The 18452-nt window shown below is 38.9% G+C and overlaps 1 protein-coding gene across 1 annotated transcript in view; it reads left to right on the top strand.

The window, feature by feature from the left end:
• The first annotated feature begins 901 nt into the window (after window positions 1–901).
• Window positions 902–18452, top strand: part of LOC122968703 (netrin receptor UNC5D-like) — a 180896-nt gene continuing 163345 nt past the window's right edge. The window contains exon 1 of the mRNA XM_044334108.1: window positions 902–1237. Within this exon, the coding sequence (XP_044190043.1) occupies window positions 1126–1237 (112 nt within the window). The 5' untranslated portion in view covers window positions 902–1125. The remainder of the gene's footprint in view (window positions 1238–18452) is intronic.

Here is an 18452-nt window from a genome sequence, read left to right as displayed (position 1 = left end):
TGCTACAGTAGCCCAGAATGGACAAACCAAATAATGGCTCTCAAGAGGGCTTTTTGCATTTGCATGGAGTTTTGCGGCCACCATTGGTTCTCCAACACGCTTGGAAGGGTGAGGGGAGGCGCTAGATGCCACTAAATCTTACACACTGGCCCTTTAAGTAAATGGCTCTGAATACGTCTTCCACCTTACTTGAAGAGCTGTTTACACATTACTGTTTCAGTAATGATGATGCATTAATATAATAAATACAGTAAATATTCAGTTATTGCTTTTGACACTTAAAATACTGCTGATCATACTTCTTTCACCATTACTTATTGTTCCTTGAAGACAAACATGTGAGGATAATCACTCCAAAATAAATACAAAGATGAAGGAAATCGTTTGAAAATGAACATTTGGAAAGGAATAGCCTCATTTCAGTGAGATAACACCTACTTAATTTGCAATAGAATACCAATCGGAGGCCAGATACTCACAGGCTGAAGATAGACATAAATTAATAAAAACATAATTTTCCAGACATCACCACTGGCAAGAGCTCCAAGGCAATGATGTCGATTAAAAAACAAAACAAGGGTTGGGTGTATCTGAAAATGTAAAAAGAAAAAAAAAACTAGGGAGGGAGATAATTGAGATAATTAAAGACATTTTGTTCTCTCATCTAGTTACAGGCGCGCGCACAAACACCGTCGCGTGCGCACACACACACCTTTGCAATCTCTCAACAGGTCCACGGAGGTTTGGACAAGACATCTCTCTCTCTCTCTCTCTCTCTTTCTCTATGTCTCTCCCTCCCTCCCTCCCTCTCTCTCTCTCTCTCTCTCTCTCTCTCGCTCTCTCTCTCTCCGAAAAAACCGAAAGCCGTTGGCTCGCGCGCTCTGTCTAATTATTCCACTCTCGCGCAGAGCAGAGTGCCGGCTGTTGAAAGCTCCGCGCCACCACTCACTCCACCGCTCCCCTCCGCACTGCGATTCCGCGAGGTGGCGGCTGGGTCTCCTGGCGGACACTAACTGGCCCCCCCAACTCCCGGACCGAGCGTTCGTCAGGGCACGGGAACGTGTTTGGAGGTGTTTCGAGTAGACCACAAATGACCGGGACCCGCGGCCGCTGCCCCCAGACCCGATGGGGAGGGAGACAAGCAGAGCAGTGATGGGACAGTTTTCGGGAGGATGCTGCTTGAGTTTTGGCATCCTCGTGCTTCTTGGTTTGCAAGTACCGGCCACGTTAGGAAGAGGTAAGCACAGAAACACTCTTTGCTGAGCTTTTGTTTTTCCTCTGGGGGGGTCTCAGTCGGTGAGTGTAAACTCCAGGAAAAAGGTGTGTGTTCCTCGACAGAGTGTTTTATAGCTTTGGTTTTAGTTGGTTTTGAAAAGTGATACTCCGACCGGTGTTACAGTTTGTGTGTAGAAAAAAGTGAGGTCTTATTATATAGGTTGCATTTGAATTATTGAATTATTTTTATTGAAGTTTTTTTTTTAAAAAATTGTAATGCGCCACGCGCTGGCTGAGCAGTGCGTGAGTAATGACATTTTTCTTAGTGTATTGGTGTTTTTAAAGGTTTTGAAATGAGTCGAGTTTCGTTTAACTCACTCTCATTAAGCTAATCTGATATACTAAATTGATTGTGCATCAGTTCTGCTCAGATAACATCTATGCTACTATAGATAAACTGCTATAGATAAAATGAGTGCTCTTGTTACCCTTTGCCATGTCTGAACTGTAATTGAAAAAAGGGAGCAAATTATTCCAGTAATGAGTACCAATATGAATCCTTTCATTGAAAAGTGGATGAAATATCAGTAAAAATGGGGAAGTTGGTTGCATTTTGTCTACTTGTGTAGCCACTGTAGGCTCCTGCTTCACATAGAAGACAGTGCAACCCCACTGCTGTGGACAATCTTGGTGAGAGATGTAGATAAATGCATGAAAGCTAATTTCACTTCCGTTGTGATTCATTGATATTAGTGGCTTTGGAAGTTGTGTATTTGTATTATATTAATTAATTAAGCATGTCCAAGAATATGTTTATCAGTGGATGAAAAAAAGTGGTTTTGTCTTATAGGTTTCCATCTAAAATGTTATTGTGCTGTAAAAACCTAGTAATCCAGTAATGCACAAATTTGTGATTTATTTATCTGATAGCGGTTTGTTTTGTAAGCCTGAGACACTACAGAGATGTTATGCACTGTCAAAAAATGTTTCCGTTTGGTCAGTAAATGGACCATCGTGAAATCTTTTTCCTCTGGTGAATTTGTCCTGACCTATTGACATCCGTTTAGCTCACATGGCAGTGTAACAAAGATGCATTTGCAAGTCAATTAGTTAACTAGCCCCAAGGTTTTCATTTTTGCATCCCAAGTTTGTGAAATTAGCTTCAACTTGGAAATTTGCATAGCATAAATATTAGATTAAGCATATGTATCTTCAGGGCAACTTTGCATGTCGAGATCAGGAGAATTTTTGTCATTCTTTTAAAGTCAGTCTGAGAGGCGTTGAAACTCCAGCTGTACGTTGTATTTACAAGACCAGCGTTTTCACAGTAGCTACATTTGCTTGTAAAATGTTGCATGATGTTTGAAGGAAGTGACCTACAGTCCAGCTTGGCAGGAAAAACGACAATTTTGTGAGTAAAATGTGCATGTGTTCTAAGATGTAGTTTCTATCAGCTGCTTATGTTGGTATATGTTGTTATACAGCTGCCAGGATCTCTGTCAGGCTGTAAAATAAATATTTATGTTGTGCAATAATATGGCTGTCAACAGTCAAATATTTTATGCAGAAATGAAATGAGATGAAATAGAAAAGGCAGACTCCACAAAAAACCGGACTAAATAATGTAAAACACGCAGGCCAGGCTAAGTTATGAAGCATGGTTGAGATATATTTTCAGTTTTCTAGCCACATACGCATACAGACTGTCCTACAGATGGCAATTTATTTGTCAATTAGAAGCCAGGATGTCATTCAGTAATCCAGAGTTATTCTTTACAGTATGTCTTGCAGAGATGGGACCCTATCACTTACCTGCAAGCATACAATTTAAAGCTTAGCACACTGAGAGACTGAAAATAATAAACTTACCCAAAGGAGAAACCCAGATTCTCTGCCTACAGGTGGATTCGGGGGAGGTGGGGGTGATGAAATGTTGAGCAGTAGCAATGAACTCAACAGAGGAGTTTGCAATGTGATCAGTGAAGTGTTGGCAGCGAGAGTCAGCAAGTGCATCGCAGCTCGAATATGTAATGAACTTATATGTAAGTAGAGTGTGACACGAGAGCGTAGCTACACAGGCTGAGTCATCTGGGAGGAACTGTGGCTTTGTAGACTTTGATGACTGTAAATTAACGAATTTAGAGATAGTTCATTTTGAAAAAGAGCTATCAGGAAGTGCTAAATTGTCACATTATTTCAACTGAACCTCAAAACAAGTGGACATTTCGTATTTGGATGGATATTAACATTACATCTGGTATCAACATTCTGCGACTTAACAGATTTACAAATTAACAACATATCCTCATTATGTTAATAGAAATAATCCTGGCAGCACTATGCAAATTGGATTTGTTGCAAATAAGTTGTATATAAACTTTATTTGTAGGAGACGGGGTCGCCTGTTGCCATATAGCTACCAAATGTTAAATGTCTATTAATCCGTGGCGGAAGATAGTCAACCAACAAATACACTGTTTATTCCTTTCTGAGTGATGTTTGCCAAAAAGTACAGTGCCCAGACATTTTATAAGCCTCTTTTAAATTACACTTAATATTTACAACTTATTTTTAAAGACATCTTCAGTGGGCTAACAAAGGGGTTTGGGGCCACAGACATGGTAGGGAAGTTTGAAAGTATTGTGAGACTGATTGTTGGTTTTGGTCTTTTTGTGGGATTTGTCAACAATAAGAAAGATATAGAATAATGCCAACTTTTTAAATCAGACTCTTTAATGGTATAAACTAAACAGATAGACTGCTTGATTTAAAATATAAATTAGCTCCTAATAGGCTATAAGGCTTTTGGGGTGAAGTCAATAAATGTGTCCTCGTTGCTTACAGCACTGTTCAGCCATGTAACTGCTCAAGCCACTCTTTTCTACCTACTGCCGTGCTCCATGACAGTTGTCTGATTGACCTTAGATCATCATACAAGCCATTTTCTCATATGAACTCTGGACAATATCAGGAGAATCAGGTCCAGACATTGTCCGGAGTTGCCCTTTCACACATGTAGCACACAACAGGGAGACTGTCCGTGTCAGACGCGTTCTCACCTACTGAAAATACTCCGTTTGGTTTGGGCGAGGGGTGGCACCTGCGTAGAGCGTGCAGGAGGCAGGACATGACGCAAAATGTACACACAGTCATCTAGCCCGTTTGTAATTTGGTGATAAACAGCTGATTCTCTTGCCATTCCTTGAATTTCGGTGTTGGCCCTTACCAACAGAAGTTCCTGAATCTTGTCATCTCTCCAGTTAAACATTTTCATTGTTGCCTTCAAGTACATGACCCTTCTTCTTCACCTTCAGATGTTTGTATTCTTCCGGTTTTGCGCCAGTCGCATGATAGAAACGTCATCAACACGCCCACTTGCTCGCTGTGAATTCTCTGGAAAACAACCTGCTGTAGTCACACATGGGCTCAATCGGAAATTACACAGACTTTGTATTAGGGAGCTGGCAGGGTGAAGTCCTTTTAATGTCTGGTCCAACTGATTCGACATTTGCGTTCTCACACACAGCTCCTCTGGGTAATGTTCAGATAACTTCAGGGATGCAGTGCACATATGAAAGGGGCTGCTCAGAAGATTACGTAGGATAACTGCCACTCCAGCCTTTCTGCAAGCCAGAATGTCATACATAGCACTGTGGACACATGCTAGTCTCAACAACACAGAGGCACTGTAGGATGCCATCACAATGCACACTTTCATTTCATTTTAGACACTTAAATTTCCTTTTAGTGTAATCAAACACGATAGTGTCTGAGGCTTAGGGCTGCAGCCCATGTTGCCCTTGTTGTCTCCTACCGCTAAAAAGGCTTCCCAGCTCGAACATGGCGCAAGTGCAAGAACTCAAGAGAGTAACAGAAACAGTGAGAGAGAGAGAGAGAGAGAGTGGATTAAAGGGCAATGGAGTCATCGCTGCCATGTTTTATTTATCCTAAAAAATGACTGCCAGACTCTTTCTCAAGCTCCAGCTTTGATTTAACTGACATTTCACATGAGATGAATTCACGAGCACAGTTGGGCTGGTATCCACAGTTGTTTCTGTTCTGTTGGAGATCGCATGGTGGTCATATTGCCCAGTTTCACTATTGCATTATTCAAAGGGAACCCATTTCTCTATCCAACTCACCACCCCCCACTCCCACGATTTCTCCTCCACATTCAGAGGGAACCAAGCTCACCGGCAGCCAAACAAATGCAGGAAATATTGTGTACAGTGAAATCAGAAAGCTACATAATCAAAAAACAGGGAGATAATTGGGAGTTAAATTGGGATTTTAACATACATACACTCATTATACCGATAAAGCATGATGAGAGTGTGGGTTGGACAGAGCTGCGGTAGTAATCAAGTATCCATTGTCTTTTTTTCTGTATGGGATATTGAGACTTTGGAATCTGCTCAATAGATAAGCTTTTGTACATGATATTCCCAGGAGAGGTAGGATTGATTGGAACAGAATCCTTTTGTTTGCTCCAATAACAAACGATGCTTTCATTATAAATCTGTTGATGTAACTGAACATTTCTGCTCAGTTCCGTTGTGGTTTTCTATAGATTATTTGTAGGTCCTCTTTCCACTGTGCAATCAAGTTTTGTCTTTGTTGTAGAGCTGCAACGATCAGTCGATTAATCGAGTAGTCCGATCGACTGAAAACTAATCACCAACTATTTTGATAATCAATGAATTGTTTGAGTCAAGAAAAAAGATGCTAAAATTCTCTTGTTCCAGCTTCTTAAATGTCAGTATTTTCTGGTTTCTAAGATAAGTAAACTGAATATCTTTGTGTTGTGGACTGTCTCGATTAATCGAGAAAATAATTTGTTGCAGCCTTACTTTGTTTTTATTGAAAAATGTGTTCACTGTATTCAGTTTTAAGTTTTTGGATGCAGTTCAGACATAGCTAGAGTGGTGATTATAGTTTTATCTTTTAATATAATTTATACATACTGTATCAGCCTGAATATAAGACGACTCCCACTTTTTCAAATGTAATTTCCAGAATGAAATATTGTCTTGGCCTGTATATTCGGGCAAATACAGTACTTCATTTGTGAATGTTTCCCTTCTGCACACACTCTATGTTCTCTGTGCCCAAATGCTGAGAGAATGACGGGATGTCAAATGTTGCCATTTCAGTTGCCTTCTGCAGATTTGCCTCTCAGCCTTGAAGCTTTCTGTTCGATAAAGGCTAGCATTGCTGTCATGTGTTTTCTAATAACACTGAAAGGGAAGCCCTTGGAGATAACTGCCCATCCACAATGCAACCATTCAATGCCTCACTGGCTAACTCAAGGGCATCGCCTCAAAGGCAAGATTCACACCATACACCATTCACTTCAATGCCAAATACTCCCCCCGCCCACCTCTCTTACTCTCTGTGCCTCTGTGTAGCACTTTTGTTTCCTCTAAAGCGCTTTTATTTCATAAATACCCCGTCCCTTCATCCTTTCTTGTTGTCCACTCCTCCCTTGCAATTCCTTTTGGTGTAATTTAGCTTCAGTGGATTGTTGCCGTGACAAATGTTTTGGTTCTGGTATCATTTCTCAACTCAGATGACTGAAGGAGAAAGGAGAGCAGAGCAGAGAGAGAGGCAGAACGAGGGAGCGGGGCATGTTAGAGGGAAAAAGCAGAGGGAGAGAGAGAGAGAGAAAGACAGATAGGAGGGTTACAGTGCTGAATACTTAAGTATCTCATGTTATCAGTAACTGCCACAGCAGTTTGTCAGTAACAGCGAGCACCTGTCACTACTCTCCCTGATGAATTAATTTCAAGAGTAATCAAAAGCAAATACATATTTAATGACTTTGGATCAAAGTAGGGCTTCAGTGTTTGTCTATGTGTGTGTTGTGTTGTTGTTGTTGTGTGTGCTACAGTGCTTTTAACACGCAGGAACGAATTTGTTTATGCACCAGTTTCGGTGTCAGGTGAGAAAACATGATGAAAATAAATCACAAAGAACACATGTAGATATCAGTATTAAGATTATTTTCTTTTTTTTATATTGTCTCACAAAGGATCATTTTGTGAATGGCGACATGACGTTCTAAAAATTACCTTCAGTATAGACGAAATGACAATACTGATGTGAAATTTATTGGAAACGTAATGAAAATGACAGGTTTAAAGAATCCATAGAGGTGAACATGTGATTAGGGCAGCAACTAATGATTATTTTCATTATCAATCAATCTGCCGATTATTTTCTTGAATCATTGATGAATCATTTGGTCTATAAAACATCAGAAAATAGAGAAAAATGACCATCACAATATCATGGAGTCCAAGGAGATGTCATCAAACGTCTTATTGTGTCAAATAAACACAACAAATATTGAATTTACAGTAATAATAATAATAATAATAATAATAATAATAATAATAAACTGTATTTGTATTGCAACTTTCATGCAAGAAATGCAGCTCAAAGTGCTTTACAATAAAGAAATTATGCTTCACATGAAAATAGACATAGAATGAACATAAAAACACAGACAGAGTGCCATAATTAATGTAAAAATTAAAAATTAATTAACGTAAGATGGAAACCAAAACCCACTTGATAATAATAATAAAAATAAAGATGAATACATAGAATTCATAAAATCAAGTGAAATATTTTAAAAGAAGTGCATCAGAACATAAGTGCAAAGAAAAGTGCCAAAAAGAATTTCAAGCCTGTATCAGGGAAGTCAGCTAGTTAAAGTTTAAAGTGAAGAGATAAGTTTTTAGTGTTCTTTTAAAAATATTTAGTGTGCTGGTTTCCCTGATATCTATCGGTAGTGTGTACCGTAGCTTTCGGGCCTAATTGACAAAATGCTGTATCCCTGATTTTCTTTTGGTTGTTGCTGGTAACCTCCAATAAACCAGCAGCAGATGATCACAGTGCTTTTGAAGGCAAATAGTTAACAAGGGAGTTAGAAATGTGGGTTTGTCTTTAGCCTATTAAAGGCTTTGTATATAAAGAGGACTGTAAAATCAATTCTAAGTGTTATAGGAAGCAATTGCAGAGCAGCAAAACTGGACTGATGTGCTCTCTCCTCTTGGTTCTGGTTAATAACTGAGCTGCAGAGTTTTGAATGAGCTGAAGTCTCTCAGTGGAGGCTAGTAAAAAAAAGTGCATTACCAAGTCGGTTTGAAATGAAGGCATGGATCAGTTTCTCAGCATCTTTTTGATTTATAATTGGTCGTACTTTGGTTATGTTTCTAAATTGGAAAATTATGTTTTCATCACCTTGTTAATGTGGGAATTAGATCTGAATCTAATATAGATTTAATCCTGGGACTTAATTTCCCCAGATTGTTGAACAGAATTTCTCTTTTTGTTTTAGGGCTGACTAATTCCAGTTTTGTCCTTGTTTAACTTTAAGAAATTATTGCTCCTCCATTTATTTATTGCCAGAAGACAGGGAGTAATGGAGTTTATCACTGCAGCATCGTTTGGTTCAGCAGAGATGTACAGTTGTGTGTCATCTGCATAACTATGGAAACATACATTGTGCTCTCTGATGATGTCAATAAGTGGCAGCATGTATAGTGAGAATAATAATGGGCCAAGGCAGCACCCTTGTGGAACCTCAAAACAAACATCATGTTCTTCAGACACATGATCTCCAAGACTGACGTAAAACTTTCTCTCTTTGATGTATGTTTTGAACCAGTTCAACACACAGTCAGAAGGACCAACCAACTTTTCAAGACGATTTATTAGGATATCATGTTCAACTGTATCAAATGCTGCGCTTAGGTCTAAGAGGACACGAATTGACACCTTATTTTTATTGGTTAGTCTGAGGTTGCTTATTACTTTAGTAAGATCAGTTTCAGTGCTGTGGTCTGTTCTAAAGCCTGACTGAAATTCCTCCAGGACATTGTTTTCTTTAAGAAAGGAGTTTACTTGCACTGACACTATCTTTTCAAGTATCTTACTAATGAAAGGAAGGTTAGATATCAGCCTATAGCTGATTAGTGCATTACCATGTAGGTTGGGTTTTACAACAGCTGTTTTGAAGGCATCTGGGAACATGTCTGTTTGAAGAGATGTATGTATAATCTTCAAGACATGACTTGATACGTTGTTTAAAACCTGCTTAAAAAGTGCTGTAGGTACAGGGTCAATACATGAAGTGGAGGAGTTACACTCAGTGACAGTCTTGCAAAGCTCAGTTGATGTTATACAGGTGAATTTTCCCATGGTTACATCATTTTTAAATGATTTGCTGAGATCATCTGTGTTTACATCAGCAGCAATATTGGCTCTAACTGAAGTTATTTTGTTATTGAAGAGCAATGCGAGTTCTTCACATTTTGACGCAGAAAACTGCAGTGGAGTGGGGGCAGTATTGAGTAGCGGATCAATAGTGGAGGATAATATTCTGGAGTTTCCAGCATTCTCTGCAATAATCTTGGAAAAGTAGTCCTTTCTTGCCAGACGTATTGCTTTGTTATAGGCAGTCATGGCTTCTTTGTATAGATTACAGTGAACTGTGAGCCTAGTTTTCCTCCATTTTCTTTCAGCTGCCTGACAGATTCTCGTAATCTCATTAACAATGCTATTGTTTAACCATGGAGAGATTCTGTCAGTCGACCTCTTTTTAACCTTTAGTGGAGCAGCAGTATTTAAAGCAGATGACAAGGTATATGGGGCTTTTTTTCCTATCTATCAAGAGCGTGGTCTTTCAGTTTGAGAGCATGATTTATTGATTTCATGTTCAGATTCTGTAATGCTTTGCCTCAAACTCTGCCCTCGCACTCAGATAGCCCCCGCTTGCGCTTAGATTTGCTCTGCTTCTGTTCAAACTGTATGCTTGCACTCAGATATATTGTCGCTTGCACGGATTTCCTGCTCCAACTTCAGCCCTTCTCCTCGCACTCAGGCTATTTATGCGTACTCGTGAAACGTCTGCTCTAAGATTTCTGCCCTCTCTTGGATTTTTTGTACAACAATCCTGTCAAAACTTTCAACCAATAGAATGCAAGGTGTAGCGTTGACCAATGATCCCTGTCGCCTTGTGGGTGTGCTCGCTTTACTTCTCGGAGCGTCCCATACGGGCAGGTTACTCCTTAACCAGGTTCTTCCAATCCCACCCTCCAGGGGTTTATTAAATGTACTTCCCTTGCTTTTTTTTACCACTTTTGGAATAAAAGGACAGTTAATGTATATACCAGGGCCTATACTATTTACTATGATAGCTACATATAATAGTGACTGTATAGCACACCGGCCTCATCGGTGTGCTGGAGGAGAAAACGACGTCACCGTAATAATTCAGGAGCGGGAGTCTAGCAGATCCCTGTCCAACATGGACCACCAAAGTCGAGGACCTCAAGCAAGTAAGTAAGTTGTTGCAACGTCATCATGCAGAAACCTGTATCAGGTCACGTGGGAAAAAACGTTTAGAAGGACTTGGGAAAATGCCATTTTGACGCTCAAACATACGTATTTCGACCAAAATTTTAATTTTCAGATTTGAATACATATGGAATAATACCTGGAAGCTACAGATTGATATAAAAACCTCAAATAAACATAACTGTATGGCTCAAATGATGTTATAATATTAGAGAACTTTGCTTCAGCCTTGCCATCTAGGAATCTCTTTTGAACCAAAAATTCCCTTTCAGTCTTCAAGATGAGGTTGTGATGGTCAGAAATAGGTCATTCAAATACTGAAACATTATCAGTGTTTAACCTTGTTGTTATTGCTAAGTGTAGAGTGTTACCATGCTGATGAGTGGCTTCATTTACATGTTGGGTGAGTTCAAAGCTGTCCAGTAAATTCACAAACTACGTAACTTTGGAGTCATTATTTTTCTTAATATAATATTCAGGTCTCCATTCAGGATTGATAATATCTAGTGATACCAAGTGAGATCAGCTCTGAGAATTCCTGTTGAAATAGTGATGAATATCTTGGTGGCTGATATAATGTAATGATGAGGACGGATAATTCTGCTTTGAGCTCAAGAGCAAGATATTCAAATGATCTAAATTCACTCAGGTCAATGTCATTACACACAAACTGTGTAGAGAAAATGGCTGCAATCCCTCCTCCTCTCCTGTTTTATCTGACTGACTGATAAAAAATTATAGTTTGGAGGACAAGCCTCTATCGGTGTTGCTACACCAGTAGTGCTGTTTAACCAGGTCTCAACTAAAAATGTACAATGCAAATTCTTTTCAGTTATCAGATCATTAACCAAAAAGGATTTGTTAGCCAATGATCTGACATTAAAAATAGCTAATTTCAGCTGTAGGGATTCTGTGACAGGAAAGGAGACTGGTTGTGGCTTAACGTTGACAAATTTAAGATAACTGAGACAGGTACCAGATGGTCTGTGATTGCTACAATGTGTTTGACCATGCCACCGGCTGTTTAAACTTGCAGTGTGGAACTTTTACATATAAATGAACGTATATAATATTCAAGCCGTTGCTAAACGAGTTTGATGCTGATAAAGCTTATCACCGCCAGATAAATCTCTCTGTATTTCACAGTATACAGAGTTTTCAAATCATGTTTCAGGTTTGACATTCCCGTGTTGGCCGGATGAATGCATATTGCGCATGCTCTATGGACAGAGCAGAGCTGTGTTTGGAGACATAGCTTTTACCAATGTAAGACCAAGGAAAGCATCACATATGAGAGCCTCAATGTTTGGCTTATTTCACTTAAACAAAAATGACTTGACAATGATTAATTGATTGTCAAAATGGCTGCTAATTAATTGACTTATTGTTGCAGCTCTATAGTACATGTGATGTGTGCTTTAAAACACATGCAGCCCTTTACTCTACGAAACTAGAGCTGCAACGATTACTCAGTTAATCGATTAGTCGACCGACAGAAATTTAATTTTGAGAGAAAAATCCTACAATTATCTGGATGCAGCTTCTAAAATATGGATATAGTGTCTTAACTCCTCTATGAAAGTAAACTGAATATATTTGGGTTATGGACAAGTGCTCAGGATAAAACAAGACATCTTAGGTTGGGATTTGAAAAACGATGATTGACATTTTCACCATTTTCTGACATTTTAAAGACCAAAGGACCAGTCAAGAAAATAATTGACAGATTAATCGGTAAATAAAGTCTTTATTTGCAGCTCTGTATGTAACATATGCTATCAAGGCTGTATAAACAGCAGTCATTAACCATGTTAGCTGTGAGATTGTCCTCTTGATGCTTGCATGAGACCAGTAAGGTGTGATGGTAAATGCTTAGTGAAAGCTAACACAGAAGAAGAACACACAGTTTGTTTGAATGCATGCACGCTCCAAATCAGTGGCATTTCAAGATAAGCTGTGATCCCATTTAATGCTTTTGCTCCAGGTTTGTTTTATTTTTGCCCTGTTTCTGTCTCATGAATGCAGTATCTGTTGAAAGACTGGTTAATGGTTGGGAAGCTGTTGGGGTGCTTCATCCACTTCCCTTATATCTTAGACCCCATTTTGTGAATTCCAGTGAGGTTTACTTTCCCTCTCCCTCCAGCAGAAAAATCAGATGATACCCTAAGCTATAGAAAAGGACCAGCCTGTCTATATTTCATGCCGCCCTGTCTGTCCTCAAAGGCCATTTGGTGCTTTTGTGAGTGTCAGAGATGCAAGATGGGGTTTAAGAGTCCTTCTTGGCGTATGAAGCCTACCTCTCTGTGGTCATGCGTGTTCTGTATGCTGTAAGACCAACAAAGCTCTGTCATTCGTGAAATGAAACACCAAGTGGAATCCCACTGGCCTTTGAAGATGCCTTCTGTGTTTTTCAGAAGAAATGCTCAGTCCTGCAGACAAAGAGAGACGATTCAGAAGCACAACAGTGTTTGTCCTTAAGAAGTATGAAGCTAAAACACATCAAACCCAAAGTTGATCTCAAAGATGGCAAAAATGATGACTCACATACTTTGTACTAGAGTGAACTTGGGGCAAACAGACTATATTAAAGACTAATGTATTTTCTTTAATCCAGATTTCATGAGTCTATAAAAAACAAGTATCAAAGGCAAAACTAATTGTGACGTTGACAAAAATAGCAAGTAAACCCATATATAAACTGCAGCTAATTGGTAATTTTTGCATAACTTAATTCCTCAAGAGAAGAGAGGTCCTTATTAAAACCAATACAAGTTGGATTTAAAGATGACTTTGTTTCCCCTCAAGAGGTAAAGTAATATCAGAGAGACACATGGCGGACAGCAGGATCTGATTTGAAAGGGATTATATACACATAAAGTCGACGCCAACTGAAAATTAAACACATTCATGTTTAAAATTTGTGAGAAATTGCTGTTGTGACAGTGCAGCATTTTTGGACGCAGTAGAAAATGTTGGCTAGCGAGCGACTCCTTAAATACTAGATATCATCAGGAAGTCATTATGCTTTTCTAAAAACGAAACAGAATAAAACAAATGAACAAAATACTGCAGAGGTTAATGAAGCTGCAATACCCTTGTGCGTAAACCTGTATCTTCACTTCTTATTAATGATTTACCTCATTCAAATAGCATGTTAATTCATTGTGTCAAAACATATTTATATACATTTTTCATACTGAACATGTACAGTACTTCAGTGCCTCTATCACGCCTACAATACATGATTTCACTAATTTGCTGTTTTTCCATGGAAAGATCTTTGATAAGAACATTTTAGCGGTTTAGGGTAGAATAACATGTTTCTTGCTGAGCAGGGAGAATAAACTCCATCAGACAAAAGGAGGCACACCTGTGTTGCACCTATTCTCTCTCTACTTACCTTTACTGTCCCCTTGTTATTGTGTTTATTCAGCAGAGTCAAGCAGTATTTGTTTGATAAAAGCACACAGTGTTCAATAATCACAGGTTCAAAGTTCAATAAACAGTCTGTGCAGTTCATCTCCCAGCTTGACTACTGTGTCGTCCCCTTTGCTGGCCTCCTTCCATCCCCTCTCAGACCCTTACAGCCGTCATCAGCCAACACTGGTCAGCTCTTCCTCGCTATCCTTGGCCTGTTCCAGCTCTTTTCCCTCCTGGCCTGCTCAATAGCAAAATGTCACTCTTAAGTCAGAACTGCTGACTTTTCTCCTCTATTTCTAACACTCCAGCTCCATCTTACTGCAGCCCTCCCTCACCCCTGTCCACTTGCTCAGAGCAGGGTTCATAAGATGCGTGTTTTTGTTGTGTTGTTATTTTTTTGCCTACTATCTGTGTACAGGAGTCATGCTTCTTTTAAGTATGTTCAGCTCATACTGTTTTCATAGCAGGCAATCTGGCTATTTATGCTGTTGATCCTTGAAGCATCATCACATAATTATTTTTCATTTGCACCTATTCTAAATGACTCTGGACAAAAACTCATGTGAATCAGCAAATATTACACTTTCTTCTGGGTGTATTTGTAGCTGCAAAACCTCCAATGGTCTTTGCTTATGGTTGGTCCCATTTGTTTAATATGAATTTCAATGTGAATCACAAAATTCTTCTTGCTTCACTGATTTAAATTCAAATGAGAATAAATTAAGTATTTTAAAAGACTTTTTTTTTTTTATCAACAACATAAAAAAGTATCCTTTTTATTTACATAATTCCTGAGCTGTGTTGAATGTCTTTCCTCTTGCTGGTTGAACTGGTTAAATTTAAGTGTTTCATACATGAGGTTGTGTTTTCCCCTGCTCTCTGAGCTCCACTGCAAGGTTATGCATCTGTAACTTTGATGAGGTTCCCCTTCAGCCAAGGACTCCCCTTTGTCATTAAGATAGATAACATCTATTCTGTGCATCGATGTGGCTACATTCATTTAAAGACTTCTTTTGTTTCACCCCACAGACAGTAGAATCAATAAATAGCTTTGCCTATTTCTGCTTCATTTCATCTTAGCTGGTTTGGACTAACTCATCCTCAGAGCTGGAGACAATGCAGAGTCTACAGAGACAGGGCTCCTATAGGTATATACTGTATGTATTATTTAGGAGTTAAAGAAAGAATGCTGGCGTTACTGTCTATCTGTTTGTTAAGAAGAAGAATTTCTCTGCAGAGAACAAAACCAGCAATTAATTTATCTTGACAACTATATCCACATAGCCACAGCCAGAATAGTTTATGCCGCCATGCCATAGAACTCCACTGTCATCCAAAAAAGCAAAATAAACAACCATACTGTCACACTGTGTGACATATTCCTCTATTGGAAACAACGTGGGGTGTGTGTGGTTTATTCTGCAACAACTCCACGACATAGCTTGGTGTTAGGCAGACGTCATGCTGGTGTACCCTGTTCCATATTTAAACTGCTTTGCTCATTTGACAAGCTTAGAGGAATAAACACATTTCTTGTACCAAGTGCCCCGACATGCTGAGTATATGGTCTTTCAAAGGAATCTCAGTTGATTAACACAAGAATGGTACATGTTAATGATGATTCAGAGTTTGGTTTTAAATGGAAACAGTTTTTACAACTGGTTACTGGAAATAAGTTTTGAAAAAATACACTAATTGAATAAAGGGAGTAAACATTTTTAATGTACTTATGTCATCCACATCGATTGTAGTTGTAATGCACTCGGTAAACCTTACACTGAGTGACGTGATCTCTTGTTGTTTGCCATAAATGGCTTTCGTAAACAGCACCACTTTGTTGTCAAAAGTCACATAAGAAATAGGTGTGAAACACTGCGTTTTAGAGTGTTAGATATCTACAGTATTGCTGCCAGATGACTCTTGCAATTGTCAGCCTGTCGTGGTCTCCAACCAGAGCATGTACTGACAAGACCCATATTCAAAGCACTGAATTGTAGAAGCATCTGAAATTGAAATGTCAGGTTGAAATGAACATGCCTTGAATTAGAAATAGAAATAGAAAAGACAAGCTATTGTGCAGCAGCATCGCGTGTTGACATTTTTGTGTGCATTGTGTTTACTGACTGTCTGGAATAGACCAGATTCAGTTAGAGTGAAAAGCTCTGCATTTTCCAGAGAAAATGGTGTAGCTTTTCTTCTGTGGAGTATCGTAATGAGACTATAACAACGGTCTCATTCTCCCACTTCTAATCTGTTATCTTGAGATCTGCTAATGTCTAGGTATCCTTCTCTTTTCCTGTGGATGCATGTGTTGTATAGCTGTAATCCAAAACAAGGCCTGACAAAATGAGAGGATAAAACCCAATTACCCAGTAGGCAGTCCTGAGTCATCTCCCATTTGTTCCAGCCATTTTCTCCTCTGTGTACTTCTCTTTATCTCGACTTGTATGGTTTACTCAAAGACCACCCCAGCTGATTATAATCTGTAGGTGAAAAGAAATGAGATAAAATAATGTGAAGAAGAAACTGAAGTGATAGAGTGAGCTAATCGATGGCAAGCAGCTTGCACACAGGGATTCTCTTTTCTCTTCAGTATAATCTTCCAGTGTGATTGTGAAGTTTGTGTGCGCCAGGCTTCTGAGGGGACCAATTAAGGAATGGCAGGGCAGGAGCCTGAACTGCTGGCTCTCCTAATAGCCTACTGGCTGGAGTGGTCCTGATCCATAGTCAGTCGATAACAAAGGCCTCCCTGGTCTCAGCCATTGAATGCCAACAATTAAACTCAAAATGACAGAAAAGAAAAATAATTCTCTTGCATGTTAAAAACTCTGTTTTTACTATCACATTAACATGCTAACTAATTATTCAACTATCCAAAGCCTAGCGAACGTATTTCATCCCAAGACTGCTTGACCACACTTTGCCATCTTTTTGAGCTTAAAGCACACCAAATGTGTGGATGTTGGTGTATGTGTGCGCATTTTTCTTTGTTGGATCAGGGTTTGTTGTAGCAATCACACGCTGAGGGAATATACTACCGACATTCAGCTCCCTCCTTGCTGACCTACATGGTGTATTTTAACCTACAGGAACAGCAGGCTTGTTTTTCAAGGCTAATGGAGAACACTCCCAAGGTAAAACATAAACCGGGGATGCTATGACCCATCTCAAAGGGATTCTGTTCACCCTTATGCTTCAGCATTTCCCCTTGATGGGGTAGAGTCAGGTAGTCCATAATGTAATGTGACTGCTTTAATTTAATCAATAGCCGTAGATATCACTTACCAAGTTCTGCGGACACATTAGACTTTGGATTACAGGTCTATGTCGCTTCGGTGGATTTGATATACCACAGACTTAGGCAACTGCATTATATTCTGCTAGATGACTGCTGGAGAATAATTGCTATTGTTCCTTCCAATCACCATTCAGTATTTTCTGTTGTAGTTTCTTAGTCCACCTGCTGCTGATGTATGATCGCTTTTGTATAACTCTGATGCACACGAAAGGCTTAGGACACTCATTCCTGCTTTCCTTACAACTCAACAAAGGAAACACACGGTTCTCTTTAATAACAAGAAACAACTATTGACATGGGAGACACTTATTTTTAAACTGTTTTGTCGCTTGAAAGGTTATTCTTGTTTTGTCTCAGCAGCTGTTGAGTCTAAGAACGGCAATATTAGTCTAGAGCTGCAACAATTAGTTGATTAATCAATTAGTCAATCAACAGAAAATGAATCGCCAACTATTTTTATAATCAAATCATGTTGAGTCATTTTTTAAGAAGAAATTTCTAAAATTCTCAGGTTCCAGCTTCTTAAATGTGAATATTTTCTGGGTTTTTTTGTCCTCTAAGGTAATAAACATAATGTCATTGGGTTATTGATTGTTGTTTGGGACATTTTTCACAATTTTATGACTATAGACTAAACAACTAGTCAGTTAATCAAGAAATTAATCAACATATTAATTGATAGTGAACATAATTAGTTAGTTTCAGCCCTGTATTAATCCATCGGTCTATCCTTTTGACACTTTGGTCCAAAGCAACGTATCTCATAAACTACTGTCCATATTGTCATGAAATTTGATAAGCACATTTCATGCTCCCCAGAGGATGGACCATGGTCTTACACTCTCTTGATTTCAGGATTGTGTTCACTATAATACTTTTTACTTTGAGTTTGTTATTTAGGATTTTGCAGATGGACCTGTAATAAAATTGTATACCTTTCATTTTGTTTATTGTTGTTTTTCTGCTGTTTCTTTAGTAAAGCCATTTTTCACAAATGTTTGCACACAATATACATGGATATGCCGTGGCGCTGTGATCATGCTGACTAATATACCCATCAAGACAAAATGGCATTCTTTTCCAGTGGCAAGGCCCAAAGCTTATCACTGTCAAATCATTTCCCACATTGTCATTTGCTGCTTCTCCTTATAGC

Source organism: Thunnus albacares, chromosome 18 (assembly GCF_914725855.1).
Source record: "Thunnus albacares chromosome 18, fThuAlb1.1, whole genome shotgun sequence".
Classification (NCBI taxonomy): domain Eukaryota; kingdom Metazoa; phylum Chordata; class Actinopteri; order Scombriformes; family Scombridae; genus Thunnus; species Thunnus albacares.
Note: the sequence above shows the minus strand (reverse complement) of the source record. Positions and strands in the feature narration are given on the sequence as shown.